The following is a 19,494-nucleotide window of genomic DNA, read 5'->3' as shown; positions in this document are numbered from 1 at the left end:
AGACACACTGGCTCACAGAGAGCTCTCACAGAGCACGCCCGAATCAGTGCTTTCCTCTTACCTTATCGCAATACTGACAAAAGTAATCGCGGTTAGGCTTTATGATAGGCAGGGTTAACTCTGGCACCTCTTCGATTTTCATATCTGGGTGCCTCTTGGATAGGTGATTTACCTAAAAGGAGGGGGCAAGGGAGGGGAAGAAATCCATCAAAAACAGAAGCTACACAAAACCCTCAGATACGAGAAAATGAAATTCTCGGAAGCAAGGTCCCCAAACCAATAAGGCATCCCCAAGCCCATCTGACACCACATTAATAGTCTCTGTTAACGAGACTGAACCGTAATTCGGCGAATTCCTGAAAATGAAGCAGGTCATGGTGGATCTCACTAATACTCATTAACTAAAATAGCTACTAATAGAAAAATGAAAGTGACACGAGCATGAATTTCTTTGGCGAATTCTCCTGATGCAAACCTGGTTTCACTATTTGGTGACCAAGTCTTATGGACAACATTGAATGAAAACAAACCGAGGTTCTGAATTTTCAGTGTCGCTCTTGGCCACGCTACACACATTCTACAACCGGAATAACGTCAGGATGCGCTGACAGCAGGGAACTGGCTACCTTGGTGTTCCAACTAACCTGGGCTCACAGACCCTGCTTTGGTGGGAAGATTCCTTCTACTGCTGTCTCGCATCTAGACAAGAGAGGCATTAGAAGGAGACATTAGGGGCAAAGACAAAAGACTCCACCCAAAAGTGGAGTTATACAAGGAGGTTTCCAAAGTTTATGGGAAAACTCCATTATCTTTGGAGTTTCTTTTTCCAAAAACTTTGTGAAGCCCTTACGTATAGGGATACAAAGAAAGAAGAGGGGAAATAGGAGAAGAACACAGAGGTGGGAAGGGCCCCGAGAAACAAACAAGGGCTGGAAAGTGCTGGAAACAGGCCTCCTCCTAGAGGACACCCGTAAAGAACTGTAACAGGGGAGAGAGAGAGAAGGCTGGAAGGGGAAGACTCCACACTGGGAACGGGTGTCTCGGACTTTCTTCTCCCCGCTAGCCAGTCACTGGAGGCAGGCATGATTCAGCACAGAGAACATCACCTGCACAGACCAAGTGACAAGGGGCCGGAAGAGAGGAGGGCAACAGCCACGGGCACTGACCAGCATGCCTCGCCTCCGGAAGCCCATCATGCACAGGCGGCATTTAAACGTGAAGCTGTCGTAGTCCGTGGACGTGATGCGCGGTTTGAAAGTCTTGGAGCGGCTGATGCGGTCAGCCTTCTTGGCCTCCCTCTCCGGATTATGCATCCTCTGCATGTGCTCCCGCAGTTTGTCTTTTCGCTATTGAAAGAGATTTTTTTTTAAGGTAGATGAAATTTTAAAAATTTTAATGAATTTTGGGGAAAAAAAATGAGTAAAGGTCAACAGTGGTGCCAGTCTACCAAAATGCATCTGAGTTGTTGGCGGGCTGGGACATCCAAGGGCGCCAGATACGGCCAGGAACGCGTGCGTCCCAATGAATGGACCTTGGTGTGAAACTCAAAGTGATAGTGCATCCTGTGTTCAAAAATAACGCTGGGTTTTACAAAGTTAAGATTATAAGTGACTCCCAGACGTCTGAACTAAGATGATGACACTCCTCTAAATCCCAAAGGAATATGAGGAAGAACCTCTCACGTTATGAATTGTCATCTCTCGTTTTATGGATTTAGAAGCTTGTTACACTAATACGCGTGGAACATAAAGTCTTGCTCACAGGTCTTGGTTGGGCAGACTGATCTAGTGATCGATGTCAAGGTGGAAAAAACTAGACTCAGTCCAACGTTAACAAAAGCAAATTCAAACACACCAATGCTCTTAACCAGTGAGGTTCTCTGCACGGACATGTGAGTAAACTGATACTGCTCTTATAGAGACTTGGAACTCCCATAGGGAAACAGCTTTTCCTATTTTTTAGTATAGGGTCTTTTAGTACTTTTATTCACTTCATATTTCTTGAGTGCCTACCAACTTCCAAGAACCAGGCTGAGACCTAGACCCTGATAACTAGACACCCATCACCCACTGCGCTGTCGATCGCAAGAGATAGGGAGCCAACCATTCTTTCTTCCCACCTCTAGCGACCCTCATTCCTGGGGAGCCATAACGAACGCCCATCGTTTCCTAGTCTGCCACCAACTTTGGATTAAGAACCCTGCCCTTCAGGATTTCCCCAAGGACAAAGGGTCGAAGGGTTCAGAATGGAGGAATGGGAACAGAAAACTCAGGGAGGAAATGGGATAAATAAGGTTACATTATGGTGATGGCAATGAAAGGGATGAAATAAAACGTGTATGAATTGTTGAATGGAAAGCTGACCTGCTCTGGAAACCTTCACTCAATTCACAATACAAAGTCAAACAAGCAAACATGTTGGCATAAATAACAGCATCTTCCCTTCGTGCAGACCCACGGTGAATCGGATCTGATGGTGCGAGCAGCATCAGCGAGGGTGAGGACGCGGACCGTGAAAAGGCAGCGCCACAGAGCAGACTCGGCTCTATCAGATGGCCTCTCCTGCTCAGAACCTGAGCTTGCCACTTGCGCTCTCTGTCGCCGCTCCACGGTTCCCCAGTGAATCCTGGCGCAGTCACTGACTTGAGCCTCCCGGTGTACTTCACTTAGAGGGGCTCATTCTACATCAATCATCACACAAATCCTAAATGCTCACGAGAAGATAATGCAGTGATGTGCATGCAGGCATGGGCCTGCTGCTCACGGAAGGGCCGATCTCCACAGGCCTTTTCCATCTGAACATCTCCTAAGCAAAAATCCCCTTTGCTCCCCAACCCTGCCGAGATCTCACACTTGCGTCAACAGTGTTCCCAAACACCTGGTCTCCCAAACTCCAGATTTCTATCCCTTGCAATACTTCCCTCACACACTCATCCGGCACAAGGCCCTGTCAACTTTCCCTCAGACGTATGTCTTGAAGATGGGCTTTCCCTACATACACTGCCTCTGCCTTACTTGAGTCTGGCTCCAAAGCATCTCTAGGTTCCGTTTAGCAGAAGTCTAATTACTTAGCTTAACAAGCAAGGTGGGACCTACTTTGCCTCACCATGTACTCCGACCTCTCCATAATCCCTGCCTGTGAGGCCCTGCCCTCAGCCTTGGTCATCGTTTTCCCTCCCGCACCCTTTGGCCAGCTGGCAAACTGCTCCCTGCCATTTAGTGGATCCCCCAGTGTCCCCTCAACTATGAAATCTCTCTACACCCTAAATCAAAACCAAGGCCTCTCAAACGATTTTATGCTGGTCTCTGTGTTATTAATAAAGTTTAAAAATCTACATATGTAGATTTTCTTTATTAACCTATTAAAATCAGAAAGTTTTACTTTGTCTTTATATATGTTACCCTGAAACCTATAGTTTAGGAACATGGATACTTAAAAATACATTATACCAAGGCCTATGATGGAGTCATAAGTAAAATTTCTAGGGAAATTATTAAGAGCAGAACTTAAGGTATTCTGTTGGGGTCGAGATTTAATGTAGTCTGTTGCCCCCACGTGAAGTGACATTGGTCATGTAAAATGACATAAGAAGTTGAGAGTTAACTTCAAGCAGAGGACAACATGGAAAGCCATTGCAAAAGTAAACTAAGAACATTTGAAGAGTTCAGAGAAGAAAGTGGAGCGGGAATGGGTGCTGGCGAAGTATTTGGGCCAGGTCATACCTTGCCTTGACAAGATAAGAACTGTGTATGTAGTCAATCCAGAGGTCAGCTAACAGTTCAAATTGTTTTCCACAGAGACATGACGTCGGATTTGGTCTCTAGAAAATTCAGTAGTGATATAATTTTAAGGAGCCCTGGTGGTGCAGTGGCTAAAGTGCTTGGCAACTAACTTAAAGGTTGGCTGTTTAAACATGTCAGTCGTCCCACGGGAGCAAGATGAGGCAGTCTGCGTTCATCAAGATTGCAGCCTTGGAAGCACTATGGGACAGTGCTACTCTGTCCTGTAGGGTGGCCAGGGATCAGAATCTATTTGAAAATGGCCTGAAGGCATGTGGCGATTCTGTACTGTGCTACCTTGGCTAAGGAGAACTCTCTATAGTCAGAATCCTTAGGTGAAACTCTTGTTAGGAATGGATGGCAGAAGGGTACAGCGGTCATTCTGCTGAGTGACAGAGGCCCGAAGGAGGGCCCGCCACAGAGGAACTTGTGGGTTCCTGATGAGCCCCACCCTTGCCTCCTCCATTTGCAGGGGACGACTGAGCTCTCCTGCACAGGTCCATCCCAGTGTCCCAGATGCCAAGGTCAACTTCAATCTACCCACTCGCTCCTGGGTTTCAGAAGGGTGCTCAATGAATTCTCCAATCCTCCAAATTCTCTTTCAAACCCTTATTTCTCCTGCTTCTTCTTCTTCTTCAATCACTACTATATTCTACTCCTACAATAAATTCCTTATTCCACAGACTCCTAGCATCTCTGCTTCCCTGGCCAATCAAACCCTGTTGAATACACTGGGTGAACGTCAAGGAGAAAATGGAAGCAGATAACGTCTTACATCCCTATCCTATATCACGATATTTAGAAACTGTTGAATGGATAAGGTGGATAGGACGCCAACCAGTTAGCATCATAAGATAGGTATCCATTTAGAACTAATTCTTCACAGAAAATAAAAACAAAGTTTAGTACAGAGCAACTATCTATACAAACTTAAAACCATCTACTAGTTATTCTATCATACACAAAAAATTAAGTTTTAAAAATTGCAGTTTCTCTAAATATCGTTACATTCCACACACATACATTTGTAAATTTTACTGTGAGTTCTGTAATAGTTCACAGAGCAAAGTGGTTTCCCCGTCCACAAGCATACCCGTTTGACCTGTGATACAGGCTGCAGTCCTCAGAAAGCCACATTACTCCCTCTTCCGCCGGTTCCTCTCCCCTTCTGCTGTCTGCAGTCTCCTCGGAGCAAAGGCTGCCCTCTGGTGTTATTGGCTGGTGGTTCTAGGGCGTGTATACTTCCCAGGTGTTACCACTTTATAGACCTGTCTGGGGTGAGCTGAAATTTAAGCTACAAGGGTGGCTTAGAGGGTCAAAGGATGACTAAAGGTCATCGGGGATTCTAACAATCTCTATCAGACCAGTAAGCCTAGGCTTTTAAAATTATTATTTTTAGTTTGGTTCCACATTTTTCTCCCACTCAATCTAAGACCCCTGCTTGTGAGCCCTTTCAGAGTGGTCAGCAGTGAGGTGCCAGCTAATTCTTTTGACTCAAGGTGATAAAAGCTGCAGGTCAAGGGGTCCATTAACCCTTTGGCCTAATTGTTGCCATTTGTCCTTCACTTTCGTCATTCTTCTTTGCTGCAACTATTGGGAGAAACCAATAGTTTCACTATAGAGGGCAACTCACCAGCTTAAAGATACCAGCCATTATCTAAGAAGGATCTACAACATTAGCTTTGTAGACTCTACTATGCCAACTGACCCTGAGGTCTCTGAGACCCCAGACCCAGTAATTCATTTCCACAAGGTGTTTTCATAAAATTTTCATAAAATTTTGACCCCTGCATATTTTGCTATATATTATTTGCCACCAATATAAATATGAGGGGGTTTCAAAACGTTCATGGGAAAATTCCACTACCTTTTAGTTCTATTTTTCCAGAAATGCTTTGAACCCCCCTTCAACATATCAGAAATATGCTGTCAAACTTATATATAAAATACATCCTTTATCTGAGGAGCCATCCCCTATCCCAACTACATGGACAGCTGCCCCGTCCCCCTCGCAGAACAATTCACATCAGAGGACAGCACTGAAGCTACAGCTCAGGGAGAAAGACATGTCTGATCAGAGCACACAGGAGCAAATGAAGGGGAAGAAAGAGAACGTGGAACACATCCTGGTCCACCAAGCCCTGAGGACAATATTCCTGCTCAGAGAAGCCAATGCACAGAAGGGACCATAGGGCAGCCCCACCATGAGACACAACGTCCCTCGCTGACCCTTAGCGCTGCAGGGGACAAGACTGGAGACAAAATGTGGGAATTGAACCTGATCTGACTCCACCAGACCGAGGCAAAATACTAAGGGTGTGCAACAGAACAGCAAGGGGAACAGAGCAACGATGTCCCAGGGGAATACCAGGGCATGGCACCCCATCAGACTCTCGACCAGAAAATACTCCTAAAGGTCAACAAACAGACTTTGAACTATTTACAGGCTTTTCTTTTTGTTGTTGTTTTGTTGCTGTTGTTTTGTTTCCTTTTGTTGCTTTGTTTTACTCTGTCTTGTTTTTTGTGCACATCATTATCTCTGCAGGTCTATCTAGATAAAATAAGCGGAATAAACAATCTGGAGGAGAAAACTACAGAATTGAAAGTTGGGGACAGGGGTGGAGGGGGATTTGGGAGAGGGTAAAGTGGGGAAAAGGAATCAGGTGTTAACAAACCCAGGGACAAGGGAACAACAAGTGATCCAAAATTGATAGCAAGGAAGGTGTAGGAGACCTGATAGTGCTTGATCAAGAACAATGTAACTGAGAGGAATTACTGAAACCCAAATGAAGGCTGAACATGATAGTGGGAAAAGAGGAAAGGAAAGGGAAATAGAGGAAAGAATTAGGAGGCAAAGAGCATTTATAGAGGTCTAAATACAGGCATGTACATATGTAAATATATTTATACATGAGGATGGGGAAATAGATCTATGTACATATATATGTGTGTGCTTTTCTCTTACGTTATTACAGTGCCTAAGCTGAGCATGCGTCCAAAGTCTTTCATGCAACTCAAGTCCAGTTCTTCACACGAGGAAACAAACTGATGAACTGAGACGGCAGTTAGCCTTAGCTTGCCATCATTTCTATGGCCAGGGGAAGAACCTTAGGTTGTTTCCTGGTTACAGTACCTTAAACTGCTTCCCACAGGTGGAACACAGAAAATCTTTGCGGTCCGAGTGTCGGAGCATGTGGAGGCGCAATTTATCAGGACGACAGAAGGCCTTGTCACACTCCGTACATTGGTATATCTTTTCTGAGTGGAAGCTGCGCACATGCTTTTTCACCTGGCAATGGAAACCAAAAACAAACTCTGGGTAATCAGGCACCAGAGAATATTAAAAGAGCAGTCTACCCACACTAGAGGGAGCCCGTGTGCTGCCATGGATTCCATCACCTGAACTTGTAACGCAATGATATGTCATAATTGGCCTCAATAGCACATCTATCCATGACGCAAAGAAATAAAACACGAGACCCCAAAACCTCGGAAATCTGCCCCTCCCCTGTGGGCGGGAGAGGAAGCAGGTAGAGTGCTGGGGCAACTGGTCGGACAACTTGAAGGCCTTATTTCAGATTAAAAGATGAGTTCCTTTGGGTATAAATAATCCTGCTAAAAATGATGTAGAAGACAGCAAATCAAACATTATTCCTCACTTTTTTCCTGCCTCCAACATATACAAGCAAAACTAGACTATTTTAGTAATTTGTTCTTTTATACCTTGGTCTAAAATCAGATTCTTCAGAAGTAAAGACCCAAATTAGATGCAGTGGGAAACAAAACCCATTTGTGAGAGCAGTACAAGACCAGAGTTGTTTTTCCTTAATTGCAACTTACTCCTTTTGTTTTAAAAAACTTAAATAAAGAATTATAAACCTCAGCACATTCAGACAGTGCAGGAGAACTGAACACAAAGAGCTCTGTAATGAGTCATAGTAAGCTATTTCTAGAAAAAGATTCTTTGCTTCATTTTTTTACGCTATCTTTTACCTTTAGATCCCTCTTTACATCAAATGTTCTAGTTGTGTGTGTGAGAAATCTGTAGATTCCCAACATTAACAGAACTATGATTAAATCCTAATCTCCATTTGCTTTGGTAATAAATTATTTTTTAATTTTTAAAAGGGTTTTATTGGATATTTACTCATTGAATAAAATTTAACAATATTATCAATTATAGTTTGACATTCAGATAAAATCATAAGTATTCAGGAATTTATATTCCCCACTTTGTTTTAACAAAGAATATAGTTCAGGGGAGGCAGCCAGTGCTTGCTATGAAAACATAGTGCGCACCAGTTTTCCCCAAACTACCTGACTTGAATTAAGCACAATAGGAGACCACGATGGTAGAGAGGAGAAGTTCCCAACCCCAGACATGGGCTTTCCAAATATAATTGCATTGAGAATTGATAGCAAAATCACAAAAGATGTATTTTGTATTAGAATTCAAATCAGGTCTAGGTGTTTATTACTTATAATAGCCTACATGTTCAAATTTGACATTCTGAGTTGAATAATTAAGGGGAATAGTAATCTTCTATCAAAAATGGCTTGAGGAAAAAAATATATGTTATTAACTGTCCTGTTATTTTAAAGAATGGATGAAAACACAGAGACCAGGGTCTTAATTTTCCTAGAAACCAGTGTCTTTTACCAAAGAAAAAGGAAAAACACAGGAAGCTTAGCCATGGGCACTCACCTGGATAAAATCTGGGAAACGTTTTTTACAGGTTGGGCAGGTGAAGTAGCCATCATTGATATGAATGGCCACATGATCTTTCAACAAATCAAGACGGTCAAAGGATTCTGGGCAAAAAATGCAAGAGTAAGTCTTCTGGTCCGAATGGAGCTTCATGTGGCTCTCCAAGGAAGCGCTGCTGATGAAGCCCTTGTTACAGAGGTCACAGGTCAAAGGGCAGCTCCCCTCCCGCCCATGGAAGCGCAAGTGTTGGTCCAGCTTGTCCTTTTCCCGGAAGCCCTTCCCACACTGCAAGCATTTAAAAGGCCGGAGGGATTTCCGAATAAACAGATGCTGAAGAGCTGCATTCTGAAAGACACACATGCATAGGCTTATTTAGTGAGGAGTCTACAGGCGCATGAGCCTCCCACATTTACAGCGAGAGATGAGCAAGCACAGGCTCCCCTGCCATTGCAGACTCCAGCACAGACCAAGGAAAGAAGAGTCTTCTGGGGCAGCATTAAAAATTAAGCCATCTTCAAAGAACTTCATCTTGAAAAGACAAATTTTCAACTTAAGGGTTTTGGGGTTTTTTTAATCTTTGTGTTTTCTCTGAAAATGTTTAAGTCACATTCAAAGGAGTGTTCCCAATAGAAGAATTGTATAAAAAAAAACAACAAATTCCATAGTGGACTCAAGTGGACCCAGAAAGAAAGAGAGTCTTGGGGTGAGTTACACATGCATGGTGAGCTGGAGAAGGTAGCCAAAAATATTACTTGTTGAAGCCCTTGGGAAAAATAACTGAAAGCCTGATTAAAATGGTTACCAAATGAAGGAGGTACGAAAAACAACTGAGGAGTGGTAGTGGTTAAAGGCCTGGGCAGGAAGGAGGGAGGACTGGCTGCGAATGGGCACTAAATGTCGTCTGGGCATCGCCAAAATGCTCTGGAACGAGTGGCGACAGCTGCACAGCTTTCAGAATATAAACACTTTCCATTTAAAAGTGTGAATTCTGGTGGAGAGCAAATGTTTTGAGAATGATGAGGGCAACAAATGTACAAATGTGCTTTACACAATTGATGTATGTATGGATTGTGACGGGAGGTGTATGAGTCCTTAATAAAATAATTTTTAAAAAGAAGAAAAATTGAGGAGCTGATACCAAGGGCTCAAGTAGAAGGCAAATGTTTTGAGAATGATGATGGCAACAAATGCACAAATGTGCTTCATACATGGATGCATATATAGATTGTGATAAGAGTTGTACGAGCCCCCAATAAAATTATTGGGGGAAAAATTGTGAATTCTGTGGCATGTCACTTTAAAAGGTCAAACTGAAAGGGAAATACGTCGTTAGAATCGATGTGACTGTGTCTATTCATGAGACACAATCAACATACGCACACATTGAATAACCTCCCACTTACAAAACACAGAGACCACGGCTTCAACACAGCTGTTAGTTCCACCAGTTAGAATGCCATGCTAACAACGTTAATTGTCTTGTTCCCTGTCTCTATCAGTCCATTTTACTTTGTCTATGTGGGGTGCCTCCCCCGCCCCCCCCCGCTTAGCCATAGACTGCAATTGTATTGATTATTTCTTAGCCATCTTGCAAATTCATGCAATTGTTACAAGGGCGCCAAGTGAGAGAATGCAGCTCACCAGTGCAAATCTATTGCTCCAACTGGAAAAGCCACTCATACTCTGAGTGCCATGCAATGGGGTCATGTCTCACACAGAGAACACAGGATCAACCATTCAGTTAGTTCATGATGAAACTCATCCATACATTCCTCATAGTATCAGAGGGACAGCTCTAAAGCGGATATAAGGGAGAAAAATCCCTCTAAAATATTTTTGTGAGTGGAGGTGCGTATATAGTTATGAGGGAATGTCAACAGCAGGCTTAATGGAGAACTAAATATAATATTTGTACAGGGGGGGGGGATCAGTGAGCAATGCTTAGACAAATTATTCCCAAAGAGTAACTACCAAACAGAATTGAGTGTGATATAATCATTTGAGGAAAAAAAGCAAAATAATTCCTTTCAACTTAGTGAAAATGTAAAAATCCAGAAATATATCTGTTACTACACATAAAACAGAAACTGTTTTCTTAGAGCTAATTTCACCAGACTAGGGGAAGTATTTTTAAGATGATCTCTACTCAAGATTATAAGCAATTACATTGCTTTCCTAAAGTGACTGAGGCTATTGGGGGATGTGCATGGTATTAGAGTTCCCTTTGTAACTAAAACACTTTAATAAATTATTTGGCTTCTTACATGTGCTCAATAAAAGTGAAAAAATTAATGAAATATATTTCAAGAGACATTAATATACAGACACGTGAATGAAATATATATGATCTACACGTATCTATTTCAAGGTCATTTCAATAGCATCTGCAGAAATGTTGAGGATAGAGCTTTTGAAACCAGTCAGAGAGTTTTCGTTCACTCCAGCATGTGCTGCACGGCACTCACCTAATCTGTGACTCTCGGGAGGAGCGCTTACTTCACATACAAGCTCTTGCTCTTGTGGCTGCTTTCCGTTTTAGGGAAACACACTGCCCTGCTGCAAAGATTCTCAATTTAGGGCACTTTGGGCATCTAAGGATCATTTCCTTTATCCCACCCACATCAGGCATGTGTCCAAGGAGTGACACAATACACACCTATTGATCTTAGTCCTACCTGAAAGTCCATGTATTTGGGGTGCCAAATCCAGCACTCAGTTTTGTTTTGGTCCATTACACTAATCAGTCTGCTGTCACTCCTGATGAGCCAGAGTGTCCTCGGACATTGATTTAAACTGAGCATCCACCTTGCTCCACTTTCTCATGTCTATCTACTAATCTTACTCTTATCTTCTTGTTCGTTTCCACAGCGTCTGAACATGGCCTACATACTCAAGAACCAGATCACATTCTCTGGTCTCGTGAGCTTCACATTACAAGGTATAAAGCATGCTGAAACTGCTGCCCGGAACTCCCTGCAGGCCGTTTCCACTCTAAGCTTTCTTCCATTGCTCAGAGCCACAATCAGCATGACTGTCTAACAGAAACCATGAAACATAAGAGGGTGAATCGATATTCTGGTCTCTGACGTCCACTCAAGCCACCACTCCATAATGTAAGGCACATCACGTACTCCAACGGTGTCAAAGATGTGAAATCTGTGACGGAAGGATTCATTAACCCCATGGTAATGAATTCTTAGACGACAAATTTTTGCAGACTAAGATGATAAAATGCAACTAGAGTATGATATTAAAAGCTAAAGGAACCTAATCAATTTTCATATTATCTTGATCCTAACATTAGCTGACAAAAAGAATCCGACTGCTGGGTTTGTTTTAAACAACCTTTCTCTGGCCTATTTTATGCTGAGTTTGGGGTCCAACATCTCTCTCTTCACCTGGCACCCCAGACTATGGCAAGCCAGTGTTCTCACTGTCTTACAAGCATACCAGGTGCAGTCTGCGTCTGGGCCTGCGCTCCTACAGCTCTGCTCCTCTGAAACAGGCTGCTCTTCTTTGGATCCAGCTAAAGTGTCTCTCTCTCTCTTCCAAGGACTAGTGAAGTTATACTTCATGCATACCTTTCTCCCTGTGGCCTTTTCTCTTCAATTCAGATAGCAATTTGAGGCTATACCTTAAAATTAGCAATTACTGGGAAGCTTAACATATTGACGTTATCTCCCTTAATTGGACGGTATGGCCATAAAGTGCAGGGTTCCTGTGAAAATGCGGTTATATCCCTTAGAGCAGCGGTTCTCAACCTGTGGGTCGTGACCCCTTTGGGGGGTCAATTGATCTTTTCACAGGGGTTGCCCGATTCATAACAGCAGCAAAATTACAGTTATGAAGTAGCAATGAAAATAACTTTATGGTTGGGGGGGGAGGGGGTCACCATACCATGAGGAACTGTATTAAAGGGTCGCGGCATGAGGAAGGTTGAGAACGCTGAGAATCGCTGCCTTAGAGGATCGAGTACAGTGCTGAATTGATAGTTCAAATTCAAAGCCATTCCAAATCACTTTAGAGCTGGAAGGGACCTTGGAGATCATTTAGTCCTATCCCTTCATTTTATCCATGAAGAAACTGAGGCTCCCGATCTATTGAATGATGTATTTGCAAATAAGTTGTTATTCATTAACGAAATGGCATTTGCTTTAGCAACCAAATTCTGATCTCCACCAGGATTTAGTAAGTAAAGGTTGCAAAGAACAGCAGGTCAGGCAAACACTGAAACAGCAAACTGTTATGTAAAACACAGGAAACAAGCCTACCTGCAGCTCCCACTGAGCAGGCAGCATTAGAGGAGAGAAAAAGAGTTACATTACCAATGGGAATGGAAGACCTCCCTTCAGTTGGTCATTACCAACCTGGACAGAAAAGATGAAAAAATGTATAGCCCTACTTTTCAGAGAGTGTGAGGGAGAAAAAAAAGGCTCAACTAACACGGGCCTCCAGAAGTCATGTATACATGGCTTTTGCTTTGTCACAAGGAACCATGTAATGAAACCAGTCACCTAATTCATTCAGAGATGATAGACTGGTTTGTACTTCTACAACTGAACTTCATGTGTGTGGACCTTTGTTAGTTTGTCTTTTAAAACATTGTATCTAGGTAAGCATTTCTCTGGATTTAGCAAAAGCTTTAGAATATCCGTGGTAGAAAAATTTGTGGTTGGACAAGAGAAAAATGTAAAGAGGAAAATAAAATAGAATGATGGGTGACAAATTGTTTACAGCCTTTTATGTTTCTGGTCGAATTTATGTAATATGGTCACATATCCTTTTCAATTAATGTGCACCGAACCAAATATTTTACTTGTTTCAATTCCAGGGCCCTCATAAAAGCTGGTTTAGCCTCAGAGTTCTTCAAAGCTATCAATAGGATTATGGATGTTTCCATGTATTTTTGCATGAAGGTATGGACTAGATTATTTTTCAAGGTCCCTTCTAGCCTTGAAGTAAGTTAAAACAAAAGAAATATAAGTAAGAAGACCAAATGAATTCACCTAGCAATTGTAAAGTCAGGGAAATTACACAAAGAATCACTTTCATCTACACACAAAACACTAGCAAAAATCTTTACACTCCCAGCTGACACAAATATAGGTGTGTTAAGTAATGGTTCTCAGGATATAAGCAGCCAGGCGAAGGGGTTTATCCAACAAAACCATAATGTTTCCCACACATATTCCCTGCAGTTCCTAAGTCACACTCACATTCTGTCACTAAGTAATAAAAGAAGAACACATCTAGGTGGGAAGTCATTGGTCTAACCCAGGACACACGTCAGACTAGTGAGATGCTGACCTGGCTTCTGAACTGAGAGTTTTTCTTTCAGATACCCCTGGAAAAGAGAGCGCAAACCACTGCACAACTAGAAGAACGTAATCAATGTCACTGAAGTGGACATCTAAAATTTGTTCAAATGTGCCACCGTGTGCATTCCTAACAGCAACCGAGCAGGGAGCAGAGAGAGGACCCTGGATGTGAAGACGGCATACTCCTGTCAGCTGCGGCACAGGGGCTCCCTTTGCATTGCTCAGCAATGTCATCTTCCAGTCTCCCCATGGAAACTGTGGTGACCCAAATTAATTTGTGAACTATGAAGTTATTGGCATGAAGCAACGTAGCTTCAAGTGAGAATGGCTATTATAATTAAGAACACTTATTTATCCACGTCCAATCAGGCATGCAAAGAGCTAGCCTCCTGTAACTACACTACTCCAAGAAGGGCCAAAATCCAGGCTTCGGCATCACCACTAAACTGCCCAGTCACTCCAGCCTGCCAAAGTCATGGAGAAATAGTTAACGGTTTCGTACACAATACAAGGATCGAGTATGTGATGGGCCAGATGCAAGATTTCAAGGTGGCTAGGGAACAGGTTGGCAATCAGCAGCTCAAAGCTGGTTGGCCAAGTTGCAATCACCACTGAAGAGAAGGGAGCCAGGCTTTCCCTACTTACTCGGATGCGTTTGGCTCTGCGCATGTCGTCTGCTGTCAGAGAGCTCTGGGTGGGCACCACACTCTCCTCCTGTTGTGGCTGTAGATGTAGGGTATGCGTCTCGGGCTCGGGCTCCAAAGAAGGTTGGGTTTCCTGTGGTAGCGGAGGGACTGCGAGAGTGTGCTGTTCGGGCTGATCCAGCCCATTCGGTGTAGCTGGTTCACCCTCATCAAACGGGTCCTTGCTGGAGAAATGTAGCAAGTCCTGAAATTGGAAGTCATATAACCAGCAATTATTTTCCTGCCTATGTAGAGATTAGTTCTAGAAGAAATATCAGACAAAATTTACAATTGTTGCTATTTTTCAAAGACTAAACTCAACGCTCAGGGAAAAACACTCCCTCAGGAAGAAGTTAATTGGGTATATATTCCCAGACGCAAACTTTGATATATTCTGAAATGCTTCCTGAGGAAAAATTCTTCAGGAATAACATAATAATTTTTAATTGTTTAATGAAACATGAAAGTCCTCTCTAGTATTTTCCATCAATTTTAAATGTTTAGTACAGCTAAATCAGGTTTTTAAGTAACGTCTGAAAGCATGTTCTTTGTATCCTTTCTCTAATTACACTTTAAAGGTCAACCTTTGAACCCATCCGCTGCTCTGTGGGAGCAGACATGGCAGTCTGCTCCAGACAATGGACAGCCTTAGAAACCCCAGGGGCAGGCCCATGCTGTCCTATATGGGCACGACGAGCCAGGACTGACTTGATAGCCACGGGAAGCAGACTTTAATCAGCAATTCTCAAAGTACCGCTGTGGCAGGCCTATCAATATCAAGTGCAGCACATCTTCACAGCAAGCATGTAAGGAGTAGTTCTTTCCCATGCCCCCCCGTACCTGGGTCCCATCGCCACACTTGTCTCCATTTTCACTGGTTATTTCCAAGCGGATAAATTTTGGAGGGCGTCCCGGCCGTCTGCCTGGGCCAAATCGCCTCTTACCTCGTCCTCTTCCTCGGCCTCTTGTTCTGGGGACGAGGTTGAATTTACAGTCAGTTTTCACATTGCTCTTTCATAAACACTATAACAAATGTTCCCTGAATCGGTGGTTCTCCACCTGTGGGTCCAGACCCCTTTGGGGATGAAACGACCCTTTCAGAGGGGCCGCCCGAATCAGAACAGTAGCAAAATGACAGTGATGAAGCATAACTTTTTGGTTGGGGGGTCACCACAACATGAAGAACTATATTAAAGGGTCGCGGCATTCAGAAGGTTGAAAACCTAAATGATTCTTACTAAGTCCATATCTTGGTTTTGCTCCAACTATATTATTCATTTCTGTAATATAAATAATGGTTTGGCTAACATAAGCTTTCTAAACGTCTCATCTCGGCCCGCTTTGTCAGCTAAGGAGGTGTCTGAAGTTCCTCAAAGGAGAGGGCCCTAAAAATTGAAGGCACTGACAATATGTTGCTACTGAACTGAAAGCAAGAACACAACACTGAAATGATAGGGGAACCATTTAAGGATGGAGAGTGTGCTATGTACCCAAAGATAAAGCAGAGATGTAGGAGAGGAGGAAGATTGAAAACAGGAACCACTAGGAGAAAATGGAACAGGACATGGTACATTGAGGGGACTGCATGCGCTATGAGTTCTGGAATATAAAACTGATTGTCTTCTCTACAGACCACTTAAATCACCAGAAAGTTATAAATATGATATAAGACAGGACAGAATACCCTACCAGGAAAGTACATTCCTAGAAAATGTCTTTTTAGACAAGACCGAGTTCTTTCCCTAGGCTCACCTCACAGTCCCTCTACAGCAGTGGTCCTCAGCCTTCCTCGGACCGCGACCCTTTCACACAGTGCCTCATGTGGTGGTGACCCCAGCCATCAAACTATTTGCATTGCTACTTCATCACTGTCATTTTGCTAGTTATGAATCGTAATGTAAATATCTGATATTCATTGTTACAAACTGAACATAATTAAAGCATGGTAATCATAAAATTATACATTGTGATATTTTTGTTTTCGATCTTACGCGACCCCTATGATAAGGTCGTTTGACCCCCAAATGGGTCACAACCCAGTTTGAGAACCGCTGCTCTAGCTACTGTGGTGACATTCGAAAGCTTGTTTTACTGTCAGCTTCCAGAAGGTCAGAAGGAATTTCTCCTTCTACTGCTTCACAGCACGCTGTGTAAGCACTGCCCCTTCAAGGTTTCTTAACACACGTAAACTCCTTAAGAAAAGAGACTCAGGAGTGTGTGTGTGTGTGTGTGTGTGTGTGTGTGTGTGTGTGTGTGTGTGTGTAAAATAAATCAGGTCATGCTTCATTATTCTACTCATCTATTATCAAAATAATAAAATTCATACATTTCCTATGGACTTGTATTTTTGTTGTTGCTGTTTTAAATCATTTTATTGGGGGCTCGTACAACTCATCACAATCCATACATACATCCACTGTATCAAGCACATTTGTACATTTGTTGCCCTCATCATTCTCAGAACACTTGCCTTCTACTTGAGCCCTTGGTATCAGCTCATTCTTTCCCCTCCCTCCCACCCACTCCCCAATGAACCCTTGATAACTTAAAAGTATTGTCATGTCTTACACTGTCCAACGGCTCCCTTCACTGGCTTTTCTGTTATCCATCCCCCAGGGAGAGGCTTATATGTAGATCCTTGTAATTGCTTCTCCCTTTCTATCCCACCTTCCCTCCACCCTGCTGGTATTGCCACCCTCACCCCTGGTCCTGAAGGGTTCATGTGTCCTGGATTCCCTGTTTCCAGTTCCTCTCTGTACCAGTGTACATCCTCTGGTCTAGCTGGATTTGTAAGGTAGAATTGGGATGATAGTGAGGAGGAAGAAGTTTTAAAGAACTAGAGGAGAGTTGTATGTTTCATCATTGCTTCACTGCACCCTGACTGGCTTGTCTCCTAGCTGCGACCTTTCTGTAAGGGGATGTCCAGTTGCCTACAGATGGGCTTTGGGTCCCCAATCCACACTCTGCCTCATTCACAATGAAATGATTTTTTGTTCTTTGATGCCTGATACCTGATCCCTTCAATACCTCGTGATCATGCAGGCTGGTGTGCTTCATCCATGTGGGCTTTGTTACTTCTCAGTTAGATGGCTGCTTGTTTACCTTCAAGCCTTTAAGACCCCAGATGCTATATCTTTTGATAGCCGGGCACCATTAGCTTTCTTCACTACATTTACTTATGCATCCGCTTTGTCTTTAGTGATCCTATCGTGTCAGGAAGGTGAGCATCATGGAATGCTAGTTCAATAAACTATTATTGAGCGAGTACTTGAATAAAGGCCCAATGCCCACCTGCTACTTTAATATTAAACCTATAAATATATGCGCACAGGTCTATTTCCCCATCATCCTATATATTTACATATGTACATGCCTGTATTTAGACCTCTATAAATTCCCTTTGCCTCCTAGTCTTTCCTCTATTTCCTTTTCCTTTCCTCTTGTCCTACCTACTATCATGCTCATGCTCAGCCTTCATTTGGGTGTCAGTAATTCCTCTCAGCTACATTGCCCTTGATCAAGCCCTACCAGGCCTCCTACACCCTCCTCACCACTGATTTTGGGACACTGATTTTGGGACACTTGTTCCCTTGTCCCTAGGTTTATTAACATCATTTCCTTTTACCCACCTCCCTCTTTCTCATGTCCCCCTAGAACCGCTGTTCCTGTTGTTTTCTCCTCCAAGTTGTTTATCCAGCCCATCTTATCTAGATAGACATGCTCTCTGGACTTTTACAAGATTCTTTTTATTATCAAAACTCTAAACCTATGCAACTATAGCGCACAACATAATGAGGCCATTGTACCCATTACTACATTTCAATATTATTAACGGATAGCCAAGCTTGTTCCATATCTATTCCTTCTACTTCTCCATAAACATACCCATTATTTAAAAAAGCAAATTAATGGTTAGAAAGTGATTGTGATAGCAATTGTACAGTTCCACTTGACGTGATAGAAAAATGGAATGATATATGTATTAAAACCCAATCAATAAAAAATAAATGGGGGAAAATCAAATTTAAAATACCATTCCATCCATAAGTATATTATATGGATAATAAAAAACATAAGGACTTTAAAATATATATATAACAATTTTAATATCATACCAAAAAATAGCCTGTCCAAAAAAAGCAAGTGGTTCAGATTAATTCTAATCAAAATTAAATTTTTCGTGTCACAAATTTCATTCAACAATTGACTAAAAAGCGCTTTATCTACTATGTGTCATGCCTTCCACTGAGCACTAAAAATACCAAGTTAAATGAGACAGTTCCTAGCCTCAGAAGGATTTATTAGATACCTCTATTTGGTACCCTCTAGTAGAAGTAGCAGAATATAAACCAAGATTCACATTAATAATATAGTAGTAAAAAATACTGTAACATCTCCCTGAATCGAGTCTTAAGAACACACAGCAGGTGATGACTTAACTCTAATTTTTTTCTCCAACGCAGGCAGCCTCCCTTGGTCGTGTCACAGACTGTCATCATTATAAATACAAAACCTCCCTATCCCAGTTCATTCACTGCTATCCCTACCCCATCCTAGGCCCACTCTGATTACTTCCTAGTTTTCCAGCTCATTCCCACTGACACCCTAACAAATCTTTCACCTCACTGGCATCTCTAGCCAATTATTTATGCCACCTATTATTATATCACACCCTTCTTAACGTTTTCTCTCCCTTTCCTCCACAATTTGAACCCCACAGTTGATCATAACACTCCCTTCTAGTGTCCTTCATTCCCATTTCGACTGTTGCTACATTATTCTGGCTCCACCCCACATGCACAATAGCTAAAACTACAGCCCTGCTTAATCCAATGCTCTACTCATTCTGCCCAGTTTCTTTTGCAGATGAATGTAGCTGGAAAACCAGTGAGCCAAGCTAATGGTCTCACTTCAGTTTCATGGCCTTGTACGGGGCCTTATTCTTTAGGCAACCACACTGTACTTCCCTAGTCTATTCACTTTTCCACTTTCCAAAAAGCCATTAT

General features: G+C 42.6%; 1 protein-coding gene across 2 annotated transcripts in view; it reads right to left on the bottom strand.

The window, feature by feature from the left end:
• PRDM10 (PR/SET domain 10) overlaps positions 1-19,494 on the bottom strand; it is a 149,373-nt gene that overhangs the window by 30,457 nt on the left and 99,422 nt on the right. For both annotated transcript variants that reach the window (XM_075564083.1, XM_075564084.1), the window contains 6 exons: positions 15,329-15,458; positions 14,451-14,693; positions 8,485-8,832; positions 6,913-7,068; positions 1,167-1,346; positions 62-172 (listed from right to left, as the gene is read on the bottom strand). In XM_075564083.1, coding sequence (XP_075420198.1) covers positions 62-172; positions 1,167-1,346; positions 6,913-7,068; positions 8,485-8,832; positions 14,451-14,693; positions 15,329-15,458 — 1,168 coding nt within the window. The remainder of the gene's footprint in view (positions 1-61; positions 173-1,166; positions 1,347-6,912; positions 7,069-8,484; positions 8,833-14,450; positions 14,694-15,328; positions 15,459-19,494) is intronic.

Source organism: Tenrec ecaudatus, chromosome 12 (genome assembly GCF_050624435.1).
Source record: "Tenrec ecaudatus isolate mTenEca1 chromosome 12, mTenEca1.hap1, whole genome shotgun sequence".
In the NCBI taxonomy this organism is placed as follows: Eukaryota; Metazoa; Chordata; class Mammalia; order Afrosoricida; family Tenrecidae; genus Tenrec; species Tenrec ecaudatus.
This window is presented reverse-complemented; position numbering and strand designations above follow the sequence as displayed.